Source organism: Belonocnema kinseyi, chromosome 2, assembly GCF_010883055.1.
Source record: "Belonocnema kinseyi isolate 2016_QV_RU_SX_M_011 chromosome 2, B_treatae_v1, whole genome shotgun sequence".
NCBI classification, from domain to species: Eukaryota; Metazoa; Arthropoda; class Insecta; order Hymenoptera; family Cynipidae; genus Belonocnema; species Belonocnema kinseyi.
The window spans coordinates 106,217,814-106,243,843 of NC_046658.1; the positions used below are offsets into that span (position 1 = coordinate 106,217,814).

The 26,030-nt window shown below is 30.2% G+C and overlaps 1 protein-coding gene and 1 long non-coding RNA gene across 2 annotated transcripts in view; one reads left to right on the forward strand and one right to left on the reverse strand.

The window, feature by feature from the left end:
• The window catches only part of LOC117168051 (RNA pseudouridylate synthase domain-containing protein 2-like), a 485,526-nt gene that overhangs the window by 12,513 nt on the left and 446,983 nt on the right, over nucleotides 1-26,030 (forward strand). The window contains exon 2 of the mRNA XM_033353396.1: nucleotides 1,362-1,532. Within this exon, the coding sequence (XP_033209287.1) occupies nucleotides 1,362-1,532 (171 nt within the window). The remainder of the gene's footprint in view (nucleotides 1-1,361; nucleotides 1,533-26,030) is intronic.
• LOC117168054 lies at nucleotides 13,877-24,693 on the reverse strand. Its single transcript, XR_004466453.1, has 5 exons — nucleotides 24,574-24,693; nucleotides 24,364-24,484; nucleotides 19,926-20,058; nucleotides 19,201-19,436; nucleotides 13,877-14,037 (listed from the first exon to the last, which is right to left on the reverse strand). It is a non-coding gene; the product is annotated as an uncharacterized LOC117168054 (long non-coding RNA).

The window sequence follows — 26,030 nt, forward strand, 5'->3', positions numbered from 1 at the left end:
TTTAATTTTAATTTAAAAATATTATTTTCCATCTAGTCTTATTAAGACGTTAAGCATTTTCTGTTATTGAAGATTCTTAACTTGATCGATATTGTGTAGATTATTCTGCCTTCATGGTTTGGAGGGTTGATCTACTGTCGGTAAGGTACAATCTCTGATGATATAGCAGATAAATTAAAAAAATTTGAAAATAATTACTTGTACCATTAACACCTAGCTAAAAATTAGCGTTATGTTCTTGAATTAAGAGTTCTTATTCTGATGCCTCTAATAGCTTAATTGGAAAAGCACCTGACCGGAAATCAGAAGTTTTGTGGTTCGATTCCCAATGGAGTGAAGATGGAGTAGGATCTTTTTTTCAAGAAATAATTTTAATTTTAATTTAAAAATATTATTTTCCATCTAGTCTTATTAAGAAGTTAAGCATTTTCTGTCATTGAAGATTCTTAACTTGATCGATATTGTGTAGATTCTTCTGCCTTCATGGTTTGGAGGGTTGATCTACTGTCGGTAAGGTACAATCTCTGCTGATATAGCAGATAAATTTAAAAAATTTGAAAATAAGAAAAATCGTTAAAAATACAAAATTTCCCACGTCCAATTCAGAAAAAATTGAAAACGGTAATTTCCTCCCTTCCAACTCAATAAAAGTTTTTTTTTAATTACCCTTTTCCAATTAAAAAAAAAGATGAAAAATAAAAATTGCATCCCTTCCAACCATATAAATTATTATAAATAAAAAAACTTTTCTCTTCCAATTTAGAAAAAAATCAATACCAGAATTTCCTCTTTTTCAACTCGATACAATATCCTAAAAAAAGGTTCCTCTTTCAAATCAGAAAAAATTATATGATAATATGTACAACATATAATAATATTACAATTGTGAAATTCAAATGTTTTTTTACACATAAATCTAAATTGCTTTAACTTCTAAATGAACTGATTTAGAATCATCTTTTGCACGAGTAAGAGATCTAATTTTTTTATTTCAATGACCGTGAAAAATTTGTGTTAGCTGGGAAATGACCGGTAATTTTTTGCTTTGATCAAAACAACCTCTCTGAAAACTTTATAAATTTGTCTCATCAAAGAAGGAATAACGTTTATATAAATATATAAATCTAAAAGGTATAAATATAAATTATATAAATATAAAATAAAAATGATATAAAAATTAAACAATTATTTTTCTTATTGAGAACCAACTTTCGAAAAATTGGTCACCTCAGTTTTTGAACACCAGCATACTTTATTTAAAAAATAATAGTAAAACAATGTTCTTTTTTGCAGGCGCAAACTAAAAAAAATCAAAATATTGAAGTCGTTTTTCACACCTTCATTTTTATTTTTGTTAATAGAATAGAAACCAGATCGGAGAAAGTGCAAAGATGGTTGAAACAAATGTTTCAATACAAGCCACCGACGGACAAACGCAGTTTGGCAACTCTCGTGAGTTGGACGTATCTGATTGCCTTTTTGTCTTCAAGGATACGCTGTCAGACTACGAAGAGCCGCCTTCAGATGAAGAGGTCAGTTTTCTCTTTGAATTTTTAAACTGATTAGATTTATAGGGAAAAATACGCAAGATTAGGTCACTAAAATTTGAAAATGTTTAGTATATCTTATAGAAAATTATTGCGCAAAAAGACCATTCTTTGGGAAAGTGCAGCTAATCTTTGAACTATTTTCGTCTGAAAACAATTTGTAAAATCCATAATTTCATTGATTTAAATGATTTTGAAAAACAATTTCAAAGTAACTTTTTTATATTTCTCTTTGAATAATAGGTCATCGCCTCTAGTGAAAAATTTATGGATGAAATCACTTCTGATTTCTGTACAAGCTTTGAATATATTTTTTTTGCGAATTCTGATAGTCAAAAGACCTATTTCGCAAAGGACCTATTTTTCAGTTTATCTGAATAATATGAATGATTAAATTTAAAATATGAAAGTGACAGTTTTCTTTGTCTGTACTCAATATATTTTTTGTATGCATTTTTACGGATCTTCTTTACTAAGTTTTATGAAAACTTTTTTTAATCCAAAGATATTCAAAGATAGACATTATGCCAAGAATAATCAACTGATGGGCACCGAACTATGAAAACTGTTGTGATTAATGGATTCGTGGTTGTCACTTTGGCCATCATTACCAGACTTAAGACTATTCCCCGTATATTCCTCTATTTTCGCCCTTTTTTAGGAATTCGTGCTTGCTGTAAATACATCTTCTTTGGTTGAATTAAAATGTTTTTTATTTTAAATACAAGAATTTTTTAAAGTTGAGCAACTTGGTAAAAAATTCATTTTTTTGTTGATGATTCATCATTTTAGTTAAAAGTTAAACTATTTTTTGTAAATTAACTTTTTTGTTGTAAATTTTTATTTTCGAATTAAAAATTTAATTGTTTTCAGAAAATACGTCTCTTAAGCTTCAAAATTCAAGAATTTGGTTAATGTTTTTCTTCTTTCGTCGTTAATAATCTGATTCCTGATTAATCTGACTTAATTATAGTGTTAAAAATCCGTCTTTCTTGGCTGAATAAACTGGTTGAAAAATCTTTTTTCTTTCTTGAGAATTCATTTGTTTAGCTCAAAATTTAACTGTTTCATTTTTGGTTTAAAACTTATCTTTCTTAGTTAAAAATGCATCTTTTGGTAGAAAATTAATGTTTTGTTAAAAAATTATTTTTCTAGTAATGAAAGAACGCATGGAGTGTTAAATCCTTCGTTTTATTAACGTCTTGCAATATGATCTAAATGAAGGTAGCGAAAAAGGTGTGCGAAAGTTTCCAGACAAGTGTTGTCTGGAAGCTGTCCTCTAAAAAAAAATTGTGATTGAATCAACCAGAATTCTGGATGATGCAACTAGAATAGAGTGTTAAATATGCCCTTACGATAAACTTTGGTTAAAATTATCAGAAGTTTCTGGTTGACAATTTTCTGGTTAATTTTACCAGAAATTCGAGTAAATGTAACTAGAAGTTCTGGTAAGGTTAACCAGAAATATTTACCAGACAGTTTTCTGGTAGCTGGTCAACATAACCAGATGTTCTGGTAAACTTAACCACATGTTCTGGTAAGCTCAACCAGATATTCTGGTAGACATCAACTTTCCAATATTGAATTTCGAAATCTTCTCCTTCGTGGATTCTTCCTAACCCCCTCTGAAATTACATGGACCACATGTTGCAGTTTCCCAAAGAAAATAATCTGATAAAATTTTCCGACTACAAAGTACAGCAACTATGTTCCGCTTTGCAAAAATTTCGTCTCTCCATAATCTATATGTGAGACTATGTATTAATAAATGGTGATAGATACAACACTCGAAGCAAAAGTAGCATATTTTGTTGATGCGTTCTGTTTTTGTAACTATTGGTTATGCCTATTTTGTTTGTGCTTTTACATAATATGCATGTAGATCACTTGGTTAACACCAAAATTCTCGAACATTCACTTTGTTTATTTATTGTCTGCAATGTGAATATTTTCGAGAATATTTTTCAAAGACACCCAAAAAATATGTTCTTGGTTCGGAAGTATTCCTGGAGCACTGATGTTTAGACAGATAACGTGCAATTTTTTCTTATAACACAACTAACTTTACGGTTCACTGTAATTGTCTATACTTCCATAACTGAAAATACAATTAACAAGTCACGATTTTTCGAGAATTAGACATTTATGCCAAAGCGTCAATTGACACATCCATCAAAATGACATGAGACAGAAGAGAGATATCTGGAAATCGACACTAGATCGCGACACTTCTGTCACCAGAAATATTAACCAGAATAGTTTTAACCATAAAAAGTCAACCAGAGTTCATTAACTAAAATTTTCTAGTCATAGTAACCATAACTTCGGATTAATATAATTAGAAATTTTTGAACCAGACGCGTCTAGTATCTTTAACTAGAACTTTATTTGAGATTCGTAAACCCTTGTCGCCAACTTCATCTTTTCATCACTTTTGGTAAAAAAAGTCATCTTTCTTGGTTAAAAGTACATCTGTCTTAGCTGAAAATTAACTTTTTTGTTGAAAATTTAATTTTTCGGGTTGAAAAATAACCTGTCTTGTAAAAAATGCATCTTTATGGCTCAAAAATTTTACTATTTTGTTGAAAATTTAATTGGTAGAAAAGTAATCTTTTTAGGTCCGTTAAGCTGGCAGAACCACATTGTAAAAATGGACTGAAAACCTGTAGGGAATTTAGGGCTCATTTAGGGCTAATGTAATGCCCTATTGCCAAATTTAATGCTCTTCATTTAAACAAAAAACCTAAATTTCGTGCTCTAGTATTTTTTGTAAAAAATACTGTTTGCAGTAGCTTAACAATAAGATGCCTCAAGATTGCTGTAAAACGTAATAAAAATAATTTTACAGAAAACTCACCTTATAGAATAACTTAGGGCTCATTTAAAGCTCTAGGAATATGATAATTAAAAATTTAAAAAAAGTTTAAACAATTTTTGTTCAAACAAATTCACAAAAAAATTTTTTTTTCTTTTTTCTTGCATAATTTCAATCAAATTTAAGGCTCCTGTAGTATTACCGACCGAAGATCGCGCGATATTTCCCCCTTTTTTTTAGTTATATATTGTGATGGCCAAAAACATTTCTGGAGCCTTAAGTGAGCCTGAAATTATGCAAAAGAAACGAAAATAAAATAATTTTTTGTGGTAAATTTGTTTAAACAATCATTTTTTAAACAATTTTTTGTCAAATTCAAATATTATATTCATGGAGCCCTAAGTGAGTCTTAATATTTTTAATATTGTTTAAACAAAAATTGTTTGAATAATTTGTGTTAATTTTTCATTATTATATTCCCAGAGCCCTAAATGAGCCCTAAATTATAGTGCAAAGAAATATTGTCCAAGTCATTTTTATCTCTGTTTGGTCCTGATAGCTTAACGTTAAGATGGCAGAACCACCGTTTTTTTTTAATGCGTAGCATCAAATTTGGCAATAGGGCATAAGGTGAGCCCTAAATGAGCCCTAAATTATAGTGCAAAGAAATTGTGACCCAAGTCATTTTTTTCTATACGTGGCCCTGCTAGCTTAACGTTAAGATAGCAGAACCACAGGTTTAAAAAAATGCGTACCATCAAATTTGGCAATAGGGCATTAAGTGAGCCATAAATGAGCCCTAAATTATTGTGCAAAGAAATAATGCCTAAGTAAATGCAGGTTTTCTTTGAGAAATTGCGGAGCATTAAATTTGACAATAGGGCATTGTGAGCCCTAAATGAGCCCTAAATTCTAGAGCAAAGAAATTTTGAAAAATTAATTTTTTAATATGTGTGGTTCTGCTAGTTTAACGTTAAGCTAGCATGGCCAACGGCTTTTTCGCTTAAATGAAGAGCATTATATTTAGCAATAGGGCATTAAATTAGCCCTAAATGAACCCTAAATTCCCAATAGGGTTTCAGTCAATTTTGGCAATGTGGTCCTGCCAGCTTAACGGACCTAATCTTTTTCGGTTTAAAATTCATCTTTCTTGGTTGAAAATTAACTTTTTTGCTGAAAATTCAACTATTTGGTTGAGAATTCATCTTTTCGGGTTTAAAACCGGTGTAAAAATGCTATTCTCCTTTTGCTGCAATTGTTCTACCAATTATGGTATAATAGAGTGTTTTTCTTAAATCAGTCGCAAAACTAGAAATGGCCTTTAAATGCGCTATAAAATATGAAGTCAAGGGTAGTAAAACAGAAGAGACAGTTTGCAGGAGTATTCACTTTTAGAGAATGATGGCGCCATAAAAGCCGGCCGTGTTCATATATTCTTATCAACTAAATCAAAATTTAAGTTTAAGACAAATATTTGCATAAAAATGTCAAAGTTGATATTCTGAAAGACCCTTTTACAACATGTTCGATAAATATCCACTTTTTGACAATTTTCTTTGTTGATGCAATTATTTGGCTACCATTTTGCAAGAAATTACACTAATGCTATTATTTTCTCAAATTACTCGCTAATATAACCTTTAAACATATTTTCAAATTTCTTCATTGGACTGGTTAAATAATAACTTATCTGCCATTTCAAGTATCAAAATTTTAAAAGATTTGAAAAGATTACAAAGGATTTCAGTGTATTTCAAAGATTTCGAGAGATTCTAAGAGATTTTGAGACGTTTCATCTAATTTTAGAGAATTTTAAAGTTTTTTTAATTTTTGAAAAAATTTTAAGTTATTATGAATTTCAAGATAATTTACAGGGTTTTAAAACATTTCAAGAGATTTGTAGGAATTTTACCAGGTTTGCACGATTTTATAGCATCACCAACTTTAAAGATTTATAAAATTGCAATGGATTGCAAAACATATAGTGTGCTTAAAAAAATATTGAGGAGTTTAATGAGAATCCAAAGATCTTCGTAGGATTATCAAAAATCCCAAGAGATGAAAATATTGATCAAGAATCTTAAATGATTTTGGTATCTACAAATTTTCAAGGGATTTCAAGGTATTTTACAATATTTAAGAGATTCATAGAATTTCAATAGAAATTACAGGGTTCCATACGATTATAAGGAATTTCTATATATTTCAAGGAATTTTAAGAAATTGTAAAGTTTTTTAGAGATTTCAGAGGATTAACAGATTCAGAGATCTGAAGAATCCAGAAATTATAAAGAACCTCAACAGATTTCAGAGGTTCTAAATGATTTGAGCGGATTTCAAAGTTGTTATTGTATTTTCAAAGATTCAAAAAGATTTCACGCGATGTTATAGGAGATGTAGGTATATTGTATTGGGACGTCCATTAGTTACTTAAAGGCGTTTTTTTGGGAGGTGGGCGTCAAATCGCACGAATCCTTACTTGGGAGAGGGGGGTTAGAAACATTTTTTATGTAAGTTTTGTCTTTCAAATTATTATTTTAAAATATGCTAATTAAAACCTACTTTGGCTGTTAAAATTACTTTTTATCAGCCATACACATTATGAAATGATTGATTTTATTTATATTTTATAATGTAACATTTAATATTTCATATTACATAGTTTAATAAATAAAGAGTCAATGAGTTAGCCATTCTTGAAATCTGGTGTACTTACACCTTTCATGAAATCTTGTGGAATTCCTGGCAGAAATTCCTTAAAATCTCTTAAAATGGGTTAAAATCCTTCCAATTTCGTGAAGTGTTTCGAAATATTACGATGTACTTTGAAATATTTGAAATGCCTTTAAGGCCATGTGACGAGTGGGTCACGTGACCAGATTCCTACATTTCCGCCACCTTTCTTATTTCCCAACTTATGTTCACACGAAGCTCCATATCGAGTTGAAAATTTTGGATAATAAATAAGAAGCACTAAGAAAGGTGGGCCTCGTCCTAAACTTTAATAATTATAAAAAAAGCAAAAAAAATTATTTACAACAAAATTTTTTTTCATAATTATACATATTTAGGACCAGGCCCACTATTCTTAGTGCTTCTTGATTAGTATCCCAAATTTTGATCTTGATGTGGCGGTTTGGAAAATTAAAAAATTGGCAGTAAAGTAGGAATCTGGTAATGTGACCGACTCATCACATGGCCTTAAAATTCTTTAAAATCTTTCAAATCCGTGGAAAAATTTTCGAATCTCTTGAAAAACCTTAGAATATAAATCCATTACAAGATTTTAAAGGTCAGTAAAAACTCCTCGAAATCCTTTAAAATCCTTTATAGTATACGGAAATCCTTTATAATTTTGTAATTTTTTTTAGATTTTACAAAAAGCTTTAAAGTCCATGTACTTTTATCTTTTAAAATTTCTTTAAATTCTTCAAAATACCGTTAAATCATCGAAACCCTTTAACATCTCGTAAAATTCCGTAAAATTGTTCCTAGTTCCTGAAAATCTTTCTAAAACCCGAAAAAGCTTTTTAGTAGCTCTTGAAATCGGACCAAAACTTTGAAAATAATTTCTGCAAACTCCTACAACCTTTTAAATCTCATAATCAATTAACATTCATATAGAGGATTAAAAAAATATAGAGCCCATTGAATTAATATTTAAGAAATTGCGTGACACGATTTTGCTACTATTTTTCAAAACGTATGCACGTATGCTACTATTGACACTCTTTTGTTTCTCACAAATGAGTCCGAGGCCTACAAGGTATAAAAGCCGTCGATGCGTCAAGGACATTGAGAACTAAGATGTGCAGAGATAATTTCTCCTAGTCTTATGTAACTCATTCGATAATAGTCGATCACCTCGGCGTCCCGGACAGAATGTGAATGCACTGCAACAATGCTGCATCCCGCGACTCTGAAAATATCCTAGCACCACCAGGGTGAGCGATCAATCACTCTCGAAGGAGAGCAGTTGCGGCGGTTTGCGGCTCTAAATAACCCACTGTGCGTCAAAAGCAATGGCGCATAATATGACGAGAGTAGTAGTAGTACCTTTCAGGTTGTATTGCATTGCATTGAGATCCCATCTCGAATCGCAATGTGAAGTTACTCTCCCTACCTACTATACCTGAATTTAGACCTAAGTTCCTTTGATACTGTGTGGCATCAAAAGGGCTAGTATACAAACACACAGAAATAAGTTTGGTTCAGTGAACAAAATTTTGGTTGAATCAACTCTACGCTGTAAAAAAAAGTATAATTTCAAGGCTAGTTTTCGATATTGAAACAGTCACCCAAAAATATAGTCTCTGCTGGCTCTTTTCTGATGCCACTTTATTTTGACGATGTAGTACAACTTTTTTTTTGGATCAAAACGGGATAGACAATACTTCCTGTGCATTATTTTAGTTCGCTAATACGTACCGCTTTTTAATATGAAGTTATTAAAAGCGAAATAGTACGAACCATGGCTTTAAAACAAAACAATTTGGTATTATAACAGGGCGCCCAAAAAATTGCGCTTAATTAAAATGGAATCATAGTTTCTACAGTGTATAAAATGGTTATTGTATGGACAAAAAAATATTTGATAACTCTAGAGAAATTTTTCATTAGTAAAATTTGGTTGACTTGACCATACTGTATCTGTTGGTTGATTCATATAAATCTTGTGATTTATCCAAGAGAATATTTTAGTTAATTCAAATAAGTGTTTTTGATGGTAAAAAAAAAGATTTTGGTTGATTTAACAAAAACTTGCAGTACTAAATATCACAAGACGAGACAATTCCACAAAGTCATTTGCAATATAAATTGTGCAGGATCCTTTGTGTATTTGATTCGAAAAGTCGTTCGGTTTTATCAAATACTTAATCATGTAATCTTAGGTCATTACTTAGATTCAGGTAATCTTGTGTATTTTTCACCTAATCTCTTAATCCCAATCGATTCTATTTCCGGATCACTTTTTTTGATAAGGATCACTGAGCTTGACTGTCATCTTGAATTGTAGTTACGGGATCGTACCAAGTGCGCATGCATCCATCGCTTTGAAGATACTTTCATCAAAATATTTGATTGAGTCAAATAAATCATTTTTTTATTCTAATTGGTGAATATTTTTTTAAATCAACACAAAATTTTTTTCTGTCAACTAAAATCCACCAAACGCTTTCAACAAAACGATTTTTTTAAATAAATTTTTTTCTGAGTGATCTAACGGAATATAAGTTTCCATTATCCTTAGTACAGGTCTTATATAGGTGTGGGAATTCCAGAAAGTTGTCATATTGACATATTAAAGAATTTGGTAGGTTTTCAGAAAATTTCGTACGATTTTAAAAGGTTATCCAAAATATACGAATCAAAGAAAAATATTCATTTTAGGGAACACAGGCTTTCCCCTATTCCTCTGAGTTTCCCTTTTTTCAAACTTACCCCCCCCCCTTCTCGAAAAACTTCCCATTTTCCCCCTTTTCTCTTTAAATGTACTACATCTGAGAAAAAACTGTTTGAATTATAGAGGGAATTTGGTGCCGTAGATTAGTCCCGAATTTGAATTGTGAAATTATGATTTGCTTGTATTTACTTAAGAAGAGACTTAACTGTATATTACATAATTACTTTATAGATAAGCCGGATAAAGTTCCGAATAGTTGAACGTGACTATTTACTTCACACTGCATATACCTATGTATTTTGACGCGCTGATTACGAAAATGATAGTGAAAATTGGCGACTAGGCGATTTTCATGGTGAAATCGCGGAAAAACCATAAAAAATGTGTTTTTTTTGCGTTTATCACAGCCAACATGCAAAATCTCGCAAAATGCTTCCAATAAAAGTTGTAGATCTTACAGAAATACACATTTTTTGTGGGATACATTTTTTTGTACGAGTGATAGTTTTCGATAAAATTAGTGATATCTCGATTTTTATGAAAAAAACCATAAAAATCATGCTCTTTTCGTTTTCGACTGTTAACCGTCCCCCAGTGTCAGCAACCCGTCTTATACGCGTAATTGAATCCGTTTCCTAAGTTTTTTTTCTGGTTTCAGTCACAGGGATGCCTTCCCGCCCCCCATGACGCGTGGGAAAAGGGGCAAGGGTGTGACCTTACATTATTTCGGGGACCAGTCACAGGGGTGCCTTCCCGCCCCCACGACACGTGGGAAAAGGGGCAGTAGTGTGACGTAAGTTTTTTCTGGTTCCAGTCACAGGGATGCTTTCCCGCCCCCCCCCCCATGACACGTTGGAAAGGGGGTCGTGTCTGAAATAAGTTATTTTTGTGACCAGTCATTGGGATGCCGGGGTTTTTTGCGTTTATCTCAGCCAATACATAAATTTTCGCAAAACTTTTCTATAAAAGTTGTAGATCTTATCGAAATACGCATTTCTTATATGATAAATTTTTTCTACGAGTAATAGTTTCCGAGAAAATCAGATATATCTGATGAAATGTAACAAATTAAAAAATTTCAATGCAATTAGCGACAGGTCTTTCTCCACCATCCGCGCTCATAGTACTTAAGTTCGTGTGTCTCTTGCGTGCAATATTATTTTCGAGATTTTCCTCTCATGAGTCCTCGTCAAGATGGATGAAACATATAATATTTTTAGTTTATCTAAGATTCTCCAAGAAAGGGAAACAACTCTTCAGTGGTTGCGACAAATCGAATTAATTTCGTCTGAACGATTTTGCTCAAAACATAAGAAGAAGATGACTTGTGGAGTCTGAACATGTTTGCGGATCCTTCCTTTGATATAAAATACACAAATATCGTCACAGTATTACCGTTGCAGAAAACACGTGGTTTGAGAGGTGCCGCATTTCTGCAGCGGCCTGTATGCTCATTACATATTGTTTTGCGTTAAATTTTAATTTTGAACAAATATCCGGGAAAGCAGCATTATAAACAATCAATCGACTTCTCGAGAAAAAGTTTCAGACCGCATCTCATTTTATAGAGAGGTCTGCATGCTTGCTCTTGACAGCAACTTCGAAGAGGATGTTCGCATCGGCGGTGTCGGTGAAGTTGTTAAAATCGATGAGTGCAAAATCGGCCGTCGAAAATACGAGCGAGGACGTGTAGTAGAAGGATCATGGATTCTCGGAATGATCCACAGAGGACATTCCTACAGCTATCGGTTGGAAATCTGTCCCGATAATAAGAAGATCAGGCTACTTAAATTGCATTAATAAAAAAGCATGTAGCGGAAGGGAGAGAAATCCACAGCGATTGTTGGAAGGGATACATTAATCTTGAAGATCATGGATTTGTCCACTAAACTGTAAATCATTCCGAACAATTTGTGGATCCCGATTCCGGAGCGCACACACAAAACATCGAGTCATCTTGGCGGTGGATGCCACAATTTCTCTCACGAGGAGGAGTGCGTAAGAGCAACATTGCAGAGCATCTCTGCGAATTTTTGTGGCGGCGACGCGTAAAGAAAATACTTGCTTATCCGTTTAAAAAATTAATTACTAACATAAAAGCATATTACCCTGGTCACTAAATATACTCATCAGACTATTATAAAAAAACTTATAAGGAGTATACAATCAAGACAATGAATAGAATATACTCAGAAGTTCGAATTGAAATAAATTAAAATATATTTAAAAATCATAAAAGTAAAAAAAAATTAAAAATTAAAAAATACAACAACAAAAAATGCTTTTCAAAATACTCCAACCTTCCCGTGGTGAAAAGCGTGAGTAGGTACCCAACCGAAACCAATGGAGAATGCTCATGGTTTTTTTTTTCGTAAAAATCGAGATATCACTAATTTTCTTGGAAACTATCACTCGTAGAAAAAAATGTGTTACACAAAAAATGTGTATTTTTGTACGATCTACAACTTTTATTGGAAACATTTTGCGAGATACATAAGAATACGCAGTGTGAAGGAAATCGTCACGTTCACCTATTCGGAACTGCACCCCTTGACTGATTTCAAACTAAACTATTTAGGATTAAAGTAAAACTTTAAAGCTGAAATAATTTTTTGGATAAAAAACTCTTACGATTTAATTATTCATGAAGGTTTTTTAAAAGGAAAAAAATGTTATTGATTATAAGGGCGATTTTAAACATATAAGAGTTAAATTTTTAGTTGAATTTTTAAGAATCAAAATGGTTCAAAACTGAAGAAAATTTATAATTGAATTTTTGACTGATGCAAATTGAACTGTTGCAAATTGAAGAAAAATTATATTTGAATTTTAAACAGTTGAAAATAGTTTATTTTTCTTCAGTATTGAACTGATGAATTTAACATGTGAATTTAATAAATAAAAATTTCAATTTATAAAAACAAGATTTTGAAAATATTCGATTTTTTCGAAACCGGGTCACTACTGTCAAGTAATGTTTTCGCCACTACATAGTCATTCAATAAGCTCTCGGGTGGGAATTTATTCGATTAAAAAAAATCCAATTTAAAAAATTCTTTAATGACAGAAGTCATTAAAAAATCATTTAACAGTGTTTGAAAATACAACATTTCTTAGAAAGAATATTGTTTTTTTTTCTTCATGTAAAAAATCATGTTTAATTTTTCCCCTTTTTCATGAAACAGTTACCCTGTATCGCCTTTATTAAGCTTTTTTTGTACTTTGAACCCTGTCATTATTTCTCAGTGAAAGAGATTTCTTTGATTCAAAGAAATGGTTTTTTTCAATTAAAGATTTTCTTCCTGTTTTGAAAATTTATCAAATAATTCTTTATTTAATTCTATGTATGCCGTTTTGTACTTTTTGTATTAGGGGTAATTTAATTTCCATCTTTATTAAAATAAAATCACGTTAGGTAAATGAGGAAGAGCACCTAATTCATAAAGTTCAGGGTGCAAATCTTGAGTTTTGAGAAAACGCGAAAAGAAAAAATCGTCTAAGAAAGTTAATAAAAGTTATAAATTACTTAGGTCACAAAGATGCTTCTTGTTTGTCGAATTATAAACAGTGCACGTCCACGTTTAAGATGTTTATTATTTAAAAATAAAAGTTATTATTTGAATATTTTCCTAATTTAAGAGATCGATCTTCTAATATTCAAAAGCTTTAAATTTTAGAACCATTAATTGTGTATTTGAAAATCTAAGAAATAAAAAGTTAATAGCATTTTCAACATTTTTTTAATTACTTGGAAATCGCAAAAGTGTTATAAGTAAATGATTTGCATACGTTTTTTAATACAAGTTTTTTGCCAGGCCAGCTAGACAAGCAGGTTTTGCCAATATAATATGAAGAAAACAGCTTTAAATTAAATTTTAATTTGAAACTTGCGAAATTGCTACTCAAATGAGAGTTTCCCTACAATTTCTTTTCAATTTTTATCTTTGAAAACTTAACATTTTTATATCTGTAAATTAATGGCCTTTATTTAAGTAAAAATGAATAATCGATTATTTTAAATAAAAAAGTCTATAAGCGTAAATTATATTTTATTGGCCAGAAAAATGCAAGTTTTTCTGGTTTTTTTCAACAGTTATTTGCAGGTGGAGTTTTTCACACTCACTCTATTAGTTTTTTCTCTCCTTTTAAACTTAAATCACTTGGAGTTGTTTTTTCCAATTGTACAAAAAATGAGTTGCAGGATTTTGAAATAACAGCTCTTCAGAATCCATTAAGAAATGTATTTTCTCCAAGCGTTTGTGGGACATCGTCTGCAATAAAAACATATATTTGTAGAAATAACAACACATGTTTTGATAAGGGAATAGGCGGTTGTTGTGTTACACACTGTCACACTGTCAAACAAGGTTATATGGAAATGCGGGTTTTTGTTAAAGCTATTAAAAATATATCTCTTTTCACTGCGCATGAAATATGTTTTGTTTCACTGTACCAAAAATTATAATATCAAATTAAATCACTTATTTTTTGGGATAATCTTCAAATATCTTTATGTAAACACATATTTATAAAATTTATTTTACACATGCATATTATCAATTTCGGAATTTGTTTAAAATGAAACCATTAAAAATTTTAACACATTACAAAAACGTGCCTTGGTGAATTAATACTACACTCAATTATATTTCGGCAAAAGCTTCCACTTGGCCCTGAAATTCTACGTTTTTTCTCACTAACCGAAATAAATATAATTCAAGTTGTTTTTTAAATTCTTGTAAAATTCTAAGAAATTTGTAATGGACGTGAAATTGCACAATTTTTAAAACTAAAAAGTTGAAAAGGATATATTAAAACATTAATTATGAAAGTAATCACCAAAGGCCGATGCGAATTGCACATAGTCCATTGTGACAGTTATCGCAACATAATTCACTCATAAATTTTCCGCAAGGACTTTCAGCCTCAGCACACATTTGAACATTAATTAAAGTTATAAAAATACATAATAGCTGGAAGGGTGATACCATAACTTATGATTCATACGTATACTTGTCTGCGCGCGGAAAAAATCAAGGTTAAAGAGATAATGTTAATGATATTTTTAAATAGGTCACGAATAAAAAATAACTCAAAATAGGCAGCTATTTTTCTCTATATCGGTACAAAAATACTGTTCAGAGTTCCTGATTTAATACTTGAATAAAAGAAAATTATATATTTATTAACATTCTACATCTTTATAGACAATTTAAATTATATAAAAAAGATTCACCTTGAAAATTTACAAGCGATTTTTTGCTGTACATAAAGTAGGGGGTCCGAAAATTGCTCATTTTAGTTTAGGTTCATAATTTCTTTGATGAAAGCTCATTACATGAATATTAATTTGCCAACAGTTTTCCCATGTACAAAGTTTGACGAAAAACAATTTGCGTCGGTTGATAACTCAGGCAGTAGCGCTTCTGGTTCATATGACCTGCACTATTTTTATTTATTTTATTTTTTATTAATAAAGTGGTTATAAATGTGATTTCCTTCTATAAAAATTCTACATATAATAATTTTGTAATGCCTTTTCTCGGAAAAACTGAGATTTTTTAGCTTTAGAATGTTTTTTGCAAGCAAATTTATTTTTGATAAATTTTTACATTCTTATCAGAGAAAACAGGGGTTTACGAATGTACATGTCTGTATGTTTGTCTTATTGTTTATACGTATGTCTGTCTGTGAGCGTGATAACTTTTAAAAACATTAATCTATTATATTGGCATTTGGTACACTCTTTTATTGTCCAATACTAAAGGTCAAGCTCGTCAACCAGCCATTTTGGATAAAAATTCAATTAGTGATCTCCTTTTCAATTCAATAAGTGATAAACACTTTTTTCAAGATTGAAACATTCTCTGTACGATTATTCATAGTACTTGAAAAGATGAACATTTTCTCCTAATAACTTTTTTTTAAAACAAAAAAAAATGTCAGTTATATCGCTTACAAAATTTAAAAAAAAACGAAAATCAAAACTTTAAGCTAAATAACGTACCATATGAAAAAAGCCAAGAAAAGAAAAATGTTACTTTTTGAAAGCACTACAATATTATCATAAGAACTTTTTGAATTTTTTGAAAAATTTTTTATTCAAATTTTGACAGCACAAAAAATAATGAAAAATAAACAATTGCATATTGCGGTCAAGCTATGCAAGATACGACAAAAGATGAATGGATAAAAATTGTGCACGCAAAAACGATCTACAAATTTGTTTTATTCACTTTTTGATAGGACGCGTAGTTTTTTATTTATCCTTAAAAAACAACAGAAAAGATCTACAAATTTGTTTAAATTATTTTATGATAGAATGTGTAGTTTTTCTTTCAATCGTCAAAAATAACATTGACAATAAAAAATCAAATCTTTGGAAAAATAATGCAAGGTGGGAAAACACATAAATGACAAAAAATTGTGCATTCAAAAAAGTTCTACAAATTTGTAATAAACTTTTATTATAAGAATGCATTCAAAATAAAATTAAATTAATTTTTTGGAAAAACTACAAGAGCTACAATATCATTCTAACTAATAAAAGTTTTCGCCTAAATTGTATCTACAACTTTTCCTCGAGCCCCTTTACATTTGGATGCATATTTTTAGTTTAAATCGTAAAAAATAAAATGGAAAATGAATAAATTAAATTTATGTATAACGACACAAATTGCAATAAAAAGTTAGACAATTTTTTTATATGATGATTCTTTTTGCATTGTTTCTGAGAATAAAAATAATTCGAAAATAAGGGGCAAGTATTAAAGTAATCATAAAAAATAAAATTTGTACATTATTTGCAATATCTGAATAGGCAGTACCAGCCAGACGTGCATAAATTAATATAACTTGGACTCGCGTGCGAACCGCGGGACAAGACTTTCCGCGACGCGGGAAGATTTTTTTTGTTATGTTCAACAATTGTATTTAAAATTAGAAGTACAAACGAACCAGGCTTTTTCAATCAAAAATTGTATTTTGAATTACATTTTGTACCTTCCGAAGCAACTATTTCTTTGATGAGTCACCGTGATGCTTTCAAAAATTCGGATTAAAAATACATACTTTCGTTCTAAGAACCTTATTTATATTTCTAATTTGAAGTCAATTCCAATCCAAAATTTTATACATTTTTTTTGAATAAATGTGACAAAGTTCAACGAAGTCAGTTTTTTTCGTAGAAAAAGACATTAAACAATTTTTGATTAGCAGAGTTTTTGAAGATTATTGAAGAAAAATATATTTATAAACAATTGAATAAATAAAAATAAAATAAAATTAGTTTAAAAATTCAATTATTTGGTTAAAAATCTCACATTTTGGTTCAAAATTCGTCTCCTTACTTTGAAAGCGGAAATATTTGGTTCTAATTGAAAATGTTTGGTTGACAAATATTATTTTTTTCGCTGAAAATTCAGCTTTTCGATAATTCACCTTTCTGGATTGGAATTTAATTTTTTTGTGGACATTTATCTTTTCGGCATTAAGAGCCTAAGGTTATTAAAAACATTTGATTTTTTAGCTGGAAAACTGAACTCCTTTGATGAAAGTTTATTTCTTTTAGCAGAAAGTTAATCATTCTTTATTGAAAATTTATTTCTTCAGTTGAAAATTTAGCTTTCTTTGTCAAAAATCTCATCTTATTTGGTTAAAAATGTATGCGGAGAAAAATGAATGTTTAAACGTATCATCTAGATGTTTAGGATTAACATATTTTATATTTAACTGCAGGACAGTAATCTAGAAGTTTAAAGTGAGCATCTGTAGATAATAAAAAGTGAGATGTTACTCGAAAACATCCGAAATGTTCAACTGAAATATCTGAGATATTGCATGTATGGTTATGCCAAATAACGTCCGTAAATATTTGAGGAGTGGACTTATTTTTGCAGTCAATTAATAAATGAATTAATAACTTATTTGTGAATTTAAAATTAAACTTTAATATTCGCACATGAATGAATGTGCATTTAAAATTCTATCTGTTTTAGGTTACTTAAACTAAAATTTTATTTTAAATTTATAAACATTTTGTCAAATGTGTTCGAGTCAAACTTCAACTAAAACTTAAGATCAGACTTATCACATGCCGTGTACCAGACGGACGGCATCCTGGACGGCATGTGATAAGTGTGTGTTTTTCAATGTCAACAATAATCTCAATCTTTATTGAAGTCCGTCCAGCAGACGGAGTCATTTCAGTAACTAACAAATTAAATTTCACATACAGGTGCACAATTTCGAAGAAAGAAGTATTTTATACTGATGAGGACTGTCGACGCACAGTCGAAACGTCTATCATATATGTACTGAGAATCTCTCAGACATAATTTCAGTAAACTGACCAGTAATTGACTGAAATTTTGACTTCCATATACAAGAATATTATTACACCCTGGTCAACAACTTAACATCTTATATGTTTAATTAGAGATAGCTAATTTTGATTCTTTGGAAATGTTCCAAAATTATAATATTTCATAATTGTAAAATATTGAAAATATATAGCCGTCAAATATAGCTGTGAAATTGCAGTATGCGATGCGCATGCGTTCGGAAGATTTTAACATCTGAATGTGTTTCAGTTTAACATAAAAATATTTTTACGCCTAACATCATAAAAAGATAATAGATATTTGGTATGAATATCTGCATTCCATGTGGGACAATGTTACCCTTTAAACATCTACATTTGTATATACATTTTTCTCCGTGTAACTATTTGTCTGAAAATCAATACTACTCTGTTTTAATTGAGATTTTAACTATTTACAAAAAAAATAATTTTGTTTTTCAAAGATTCATAATTTTAGTTAGAAATTCAGCTTTAGCTGCAAATTGATCTTTTTTGTTGAAAATTCGTTGTTTTTTTAACAGAAATTGAACTACAAAAAAGTCTCGCTTTCAGTCAAGTGTCGGGGGTTGCCGTCAAATGGCCTTTTACTGATTTCGGGGGAATATAAACGTAAACAGTGAGGACTGCCTGACTCGTTTTCAATCGAAATATAATCTAGATATATAATGTCGCAACCGCTCTTGCCCTGCTCTCCTGAGAAATTGTTGGAGCCAGCAGTTCTAGGAAGGTTGAGATCGGGGTGACTGAAAGCAAGAGCTTAGTGTATAATACGGTATTAGTATGTTAAATAAAAATTGATTTTTTTTTGGGTTCAAAATTTCAAATTCATCTCTTTTGTTGAATATTGGTATTTTTTGGTTGAAAGTTGAATTACTGTGTTAAAAAATAATTTTCTTCGTTAAAGATTTATCATATTAGTTGAAAATCCATATTTTTGCTTAAAAATTTAAGTATTTTGTTGAAAATTTATCTTTTTAATTTAAAATCCACCTTTTTTCTCGAAATTGCAATATTTTTAGTTGAAAGGTTGGGAATTAAAATTCTTTCGTGTTGAATTTAATATGGTACTTACCGGAGTAAAAATGCTTCGACTTGACTTCGACTTGGTTCTTGAGTTCGTATCCAAGACGTTGATGTCTGGCTGCGTCTCAAAACTGAGTCGAGACATAAGCCTTCGTCTTACTTTTATGATCAGGACAGGTAAGCCGGCGTTTAGTTGTCTTAAGTCGAGCCTTGTCTTGGCTAAGATGACGTTTACTTATCTCAAGACGAGCCTTGTCTGGGCTTAGATGGTCGGCATAAACTTTTCTGAAAACGAATCTTTTCTACTTAGAAATAAGAGTCATAAAAATTCGACTCAATACGTAAATATATGTCTTCAAGACATATAAACTTGTATTCAAGACATAAATTGAAGTCTGGCTCCGTCTCAAAACTGAGACATGCTCAAGTCGAACTTTTCGACTTCAACATGTCTTGATTGGGGACAATTCAAGTCGAAACTAATTCGAAGTATTTTCATTCGGGTATATTCATTTTATTTAAAAAATTCATTTCCTATTTTCCTGAAAAATAAAATCGTCACGAATCCCCAATGACCCTAAGAGATCATTCACAAATTACGTAACGCGTTTTTCGTTTTTCGATATCGCTATATCACTGTTCACTTCACGGAAATTATATTCTCATCTTTATTTAAACAAGAGAAAAAAACGTTACGTAATTTATAAATGATCCCTAACTCTCATGTCTGACGTACACAATCATGCGGTTTTTTAAGTTTCTAAAATCGCCTACCGCCTGCAGCCGGATTTCCATTAGAACCGCTCGCATTCGCCTAAAATTTTGACCAGAGATGTAGAAAACTGCAGAAAACCAAAACTGCTGAGCATAGTTGGCGACTGAAGACTAGATGAAGACGATGATTTGTCTGCGCATAATTTGTAAAATTTATTCTACGAATTGTATGTGAGTTTTCACCTCCGAATTTAGCAAACACAATTCTATCTAATCTTGTAGATACAAGTCAATAAATTAAATTTGGTAATGGAATCAAATTTTTTGAGTGGATTGGTGTTTCTGTTGAAATTACAGGACTCATTTTGCAGTAATTACAGTAATACTTTAAGTCTTATTTTTTTAGCTCAAATTGGTTACTTTTTTTAAAAACATTAGTTTGTAGCGGCTTTGGTGATTATTTATAAACAAACCCAAAAAAAGTAGCATTTCAAATCAGCACTAAACTCCTAGACTAAACTCGGTATCGCACTTCATTTCTCGTTTATCTCTATTAGAGGCATAGCTCTCAACCGCAGAATAAATATAGGCAGCTCAAAACTTTACGGGCTCTGAGGAAATGTAGCAAAAGTTTGATGGACGCGCAAATATTGATCATTTGTTTGTCTTTCATCTTTCAGCTTGCATAATTATAAATGTTTGTAACTCCAGCTTGATATCTCTTTCGTCTAATAAGTTGGGTACTCTTGTTTATATTTTTATATATTTCTTTGGCATCACGAGTTGAGGGTGGGTTCTTACCACTTCTTACCTTTAGCAACTTTAAACCCATATTATATATAATGCTCTACCATTCATTTATTCTGTCCACATTGAAGCATCCATTTTTAAATGAAGTTTGCAATTGTTTAATTTTTAACAGTCAAGTTTGAATTCATTAATTTTGAAAGTTTCTAATTTAGAAAGCGTATCATCTGCAAAATTTGAAAAATAATTAAACCTTATGTTTAAAGATTCAAAAAAATTTTATTCTTCAATTTTTAACGGTTAAAATGGCAGTGATCTAGTTTTCGACAAAAATGATATTTTTTGGTAAAAAAGTATATCTAATACTTTGAATGTCACTTAATACTACATGATATCATACTTATTAATAATATATGTATATCATCTTAATAATTTATATAATTTTAACTTAAAATTATATTATCGAATACGCATTTCTAAAACAGTTGAATTTTTGAGGCCCTTATACTAAAGTTTTTTGCTTTAAAAGTTTAAATTAGAAAACTTTTCGTTTAATTTTGGTTAATTTTTGGAAGTTTTGAGTTTCAGATTTCACAGCTTTTTGGTTTCCAATTTAAATATTAAAAATGCGATGAGTATGTTCTTATTAAATATTTCAAAATTGTTCAATTTCAAATTTCACAAGTTTGTTTGGTATGAATTTAAGTGAGTTATAAATTAAATAATTTTATATTTGCATATTCTAAATGGTTTAGTTTAACTTTAAATTTACAAAAATGTTCGATTTTTTAAAATTGATTGAAATCGTAGAATATCAGATTGAAAGGCTTTATAGTTGTACAATTTTCATTTTAAATGATTTGTAATTAAACAATTTCTAAAATTTAATCCCTAAAAATCAGAAGATTTTAAAACTAGGCTTTCAAAATGGAATTATTTTTTACTTAAAAATTTTCCAAAATATTGAAAATTTCGAACTCAACGTAAAAAAAGCATTTCGAATTGAAAGGCGTAAAATTGTGCAAATTCACGCTTTGAAATCATACATTGCAATCTCGTTTCTTTTTCTTCAATGTAATATCTTCACGTTGCTGCATTTTTAGTCGAAGATTTTCAAAAATGAATCATCTAAAATTAAACAATATTTTATTACAATTTTCAAGAATGAATAATAATTCGAAATAAAATGTTAAACATTAAATGAATTGAAAATAAAAGTTAAAAACTGTGTTAATTAAATTAAAAATTGATTAAAATTAAACCATTTGGAATTTATCCCTCAGTAATTGAATAATTTCTTTAATTTTTAATGGTCGTAATTTTAGAGTTCTCAATTAACATGTTGAATGCTAAAAAAATTAGTTTCGCTTTCTGTCAGTTTTAATTTCGAAAATAAAATTGGAATAATTCAGTTTTTAAAAGTGTTATAACAATGTGAATTTTTAAAAAATTTTAATGATTTAAATTTACTTAAAATAATGAAAGTTGTAAAAGTTCGAGTAATGACAGAATTCTCGACTACACTTTTTTCTGCTTTTAAGCGAAGTGCGGATTCGTTTAATTTTAAACGTTTCGTGAAAGAAATGTTTTCATTTTTAATATATTCAATGAAAAATTACTTTTTATATTGAAAGTTCTTCTAGAATAATTTAATTTTAAAGGTTAATGAATTTCTAATTGAAAATTTGGTCATTTTTAGTTAAGCGAAATTTGAATCTGTAATCTTTCAATTTCGAGATTTTCTAATTCAAAACAAAATTGTTTGATTTAGAAAGCATCGAAGCAGAAATGATACAATTTCAACTTCTTTTTAATGAACATAATCCAATTTTCAACATTTTAGTCTGAAATTTTATATTCTGAAAGCTTCTGATACATGTTCAATTCCTTTTTATTTCATTATAAATACTGTCATTTAAAATATTTTACTTAATTTAAAATCGTTTGATTTGGAAAGTTTTTGTATACATACTCGTATATTAAAAAAAAGTTTTAAGCGCATTGAATTTGACAGTATTAATTATTTCTTGAAAATTGTTTTAAGCTTATTATTTAAAATTTCGTTAATTAACGAATGTTTGAATGTTTAATATTTGGAATGTAGTAGTAGGTTTTTTTTAACAAAGCTTTCACATAAAAAAATATATTAAAAAAATAAAATTTTTCCATTTTTATCGAAAGCAACCAAGGGTAAAAAAAGGTTCAGATAAACGTTGAAACATCTTGAAAAGTTTTACAGAAACACCTGGTATTGTTATGTTATAACTTGTATCGTATAAGAAAAAAAAATATATAGAAAAAAATATCCCGGCTTAAAAAATAGTTTCACTCACATTAAACTGATGAGATGTAATTTTTATATTAGCAAACAAATTTTTTTTAATATTGAAAAAAATTAAAGGGTCAGGTTTTTTTTTTTATAAATCTTCGTTTCCTGTTTTAAAAATTAGATGAAATAAAAAAAGAAGATTCTCTGGAAAGCCCCACCTTTTTATTTTATCTTATATTTTGTCAACAGTTTCTGCTTACATGATGTGAGTTCTATACGGGCTTAATCATTTTTGAGTTTGGCAAAAACAATGTTTTCTTCAAATATAATTTCTATTTTTTATCGTAAACGATGCAAAATGTAACAAACAAGCAGGAGATATTTTTATAGAACTTTTCTAGGTTTTTGAGAACATCTTTCTGTTAATTTTTGAGAATTCATATTAATCTTTGAATGATTATACCAAATCCAAAAAAATTGGTATGAATAAACCGTGAATTATGTGTTCTTTTATTTTCACCATGGAATGATATATCCAAATACCAAATCATTCTGACGTCCTAAGCTGGACTTCTCTGCCTGATTTGAAGTGGAATTGGTGTACTACAAAATAATTTAGGCTTTGGAAACTAAAAATGTGCTTTCGCAGACTTAATGAAAATTTCAGCAATGAATCTTCTAGAGTAATTGGATTCTGTACATTTTAGATCACTCCCGTTATATAAATGACCAGCGTGCAGATGCAGGAGTCTCTTGTGGTCGGCTCCATGTCGTGTTCAGGAAATGGAGACATTTTTTATCACTACTTTTTCCCTAAGTGTTGCCAAATCATATATCAGTCTTCCCTGAAAGACGTCTATGCATCTTTGAAACAGATGCTCTCTTTTTCCATTTATCCAACAAATCTGAAAGATTTTGGCTTCCAAATCACGCCACTCAAGTTCCTAGCGCTCTTTCTCGTCATTCATCCTGATCTAGAGAAAGTAGCGATGCAATCGAACGTTCAAGCACATGAAGATAGATAGGTTTAAGATATAGGGTAATGTTTCGGGTGTAATTCCATTTTATATCAATTGTTTTGCTTTAAGTCAAAAAATAGGTTTACGGTCTTCTTTTAAGAAAAATAAGGGTAGAAATCTAGCTTTAAGTCTGAAACAAACTTAAATTAAGGTGTAACAAAAAAAGGTTTTTTTTCAGTGAAGTAATTGGAATTGCTTGTGATTTACTTTTTCGCAATAATATTGAAAACGGAATTGCAATGATTATAATTATTTTTTCCAAGTATTTGAAAGTAAATTTTTCATCTACAAAACAAAAAAGCACTTGAAGATTTAAAAAAAGCGGATGATCTGTTTCGTTTAAAAAATGTTTATTATGGAGACAAACACATAACACGTAGATAAGTGATTTTAGTGACAAAACAGCCCTCTTTTTGTGTAAATTGTAGTAAATTTAAGTCACTTTTGAGTTTAAAATACTCACCTTTTCTACTTTTTTCAAACACATTAGTCTGTGGTAGACCTAGACGAAAATATTATAGTAAAAGTTGAGAGCTATATTGAGTCAACCGAAAAATGAAAATTGTGCCACTTGATGAAAACTCCTAGAACAAAATATTATAAACTTTTCCTATTATGCTTGTAGGGAACTTGCACTCTCTAAATATACTTTCTAGCAAACGATTCTACTTACAACTTCGACACTGAACTTTTGATTGAACTTTCGTTCCGTGCAAGGTGTTTGTCGCGTGTTCAGGAGAAAGAGGATTCTAGTCAAGGCTGCTTTTTATCCAGTAGCTAGGACTGATACTGGAACTGGGACTGGGATTAAAGGAACGTTGTGTGAGTTCACTAGTGCAGTTTCTGCACGCCACATTGGTCGTGCAGACATTCGAGGCTCGAAATAAACCTCCTGGCAGCTGGAGCGGTCCGAGAATCGTAGTACTTTGTATAAATGTAGATACTAGAAAGCACCCGTGCCTCTTTGAGTCGTCTTTCGATCGTTTCCGCATCGACCGTCACGGGATTTCTGATCTACGATAGGCGCCAATCTTACAATTAAATTTTGTTGATTGTCGTCCAAAGTTTAATAGGTCTTTAACTCTGACCTCTATTTGAAATAGCCTTCTCACAAAAAACTGTTGGTGTGAAATTTGTTGCATTTAGTTTTCAACAATGATAATTTTCATTTTGCCTTCATTTGTTTGCGTGTCTCAAAAATGTTGGAACTCCAAATTACACCGAATTCGGTGTACTTTTGAAGATTGGTGTTTCTTACAATGTTGGCATTCCTATCATATCAAGACTCAAGTGGATTAACTAGCCTTGATAACATACAGAAAGATATTCGTTTTTACATTAATATTGTTTCAGTAATTAAATAATAATTCATGAATCTAAAACGATAAGGTTCTATTTTGAATTTTTGATATCACTTAATTTTCACTTGTTTCGAATGTGAGGTAATACAAATGAAAATCAACTGTAATCTGAAGGTCAAGATGTAACACTATGGTGAACAAAAAATGTCAATACGAAATTGACATGTCATTCATTCAGTTCAATGAGATCGTAAACCACACCATTTTCAAAAATGACTTCTTTGATTACATTTAATATTTTATAACGTTACGCATCGATTATCGGTGATATTTTCTTTAAAAAAATTACGCATTACTTCAGTAAGGGTCCTTCTATAAACCACGTAGTTTGTTAAGGAGGAGTTCAACTTCGTGATACAAAATGACGAAAAACTACAGGAATAGTCTTAAAAACGAGGCACATGGGGCGGGTGGGGGAATTGACAGAAAATATCCAATTGATCTAACACTCCTTTGAAAATCAGAAGGTCGTAAGCCACATGCGTAAAAAGGTCATGTCCCACTTTGAACAGAATAATGTACGACGTTAGCTACATAACTCCGTCAAGTGACAGTATGCACAGATACTGAAATTTATTTTAATTTTATATTTGTTCTGGTGATTAATATCGTGGTCTCCATAATGGAAATTATCGATAATTAGTATGAAAATTTGTTTCCGTTTCTTCCGCGTAAGCCACGCGTCACATAATAAGTTATATCAATTAATTAATTAGGTACATTTAATATAATTTGGATTATTAGCAATTAAAAGTATAAAAAATATTAG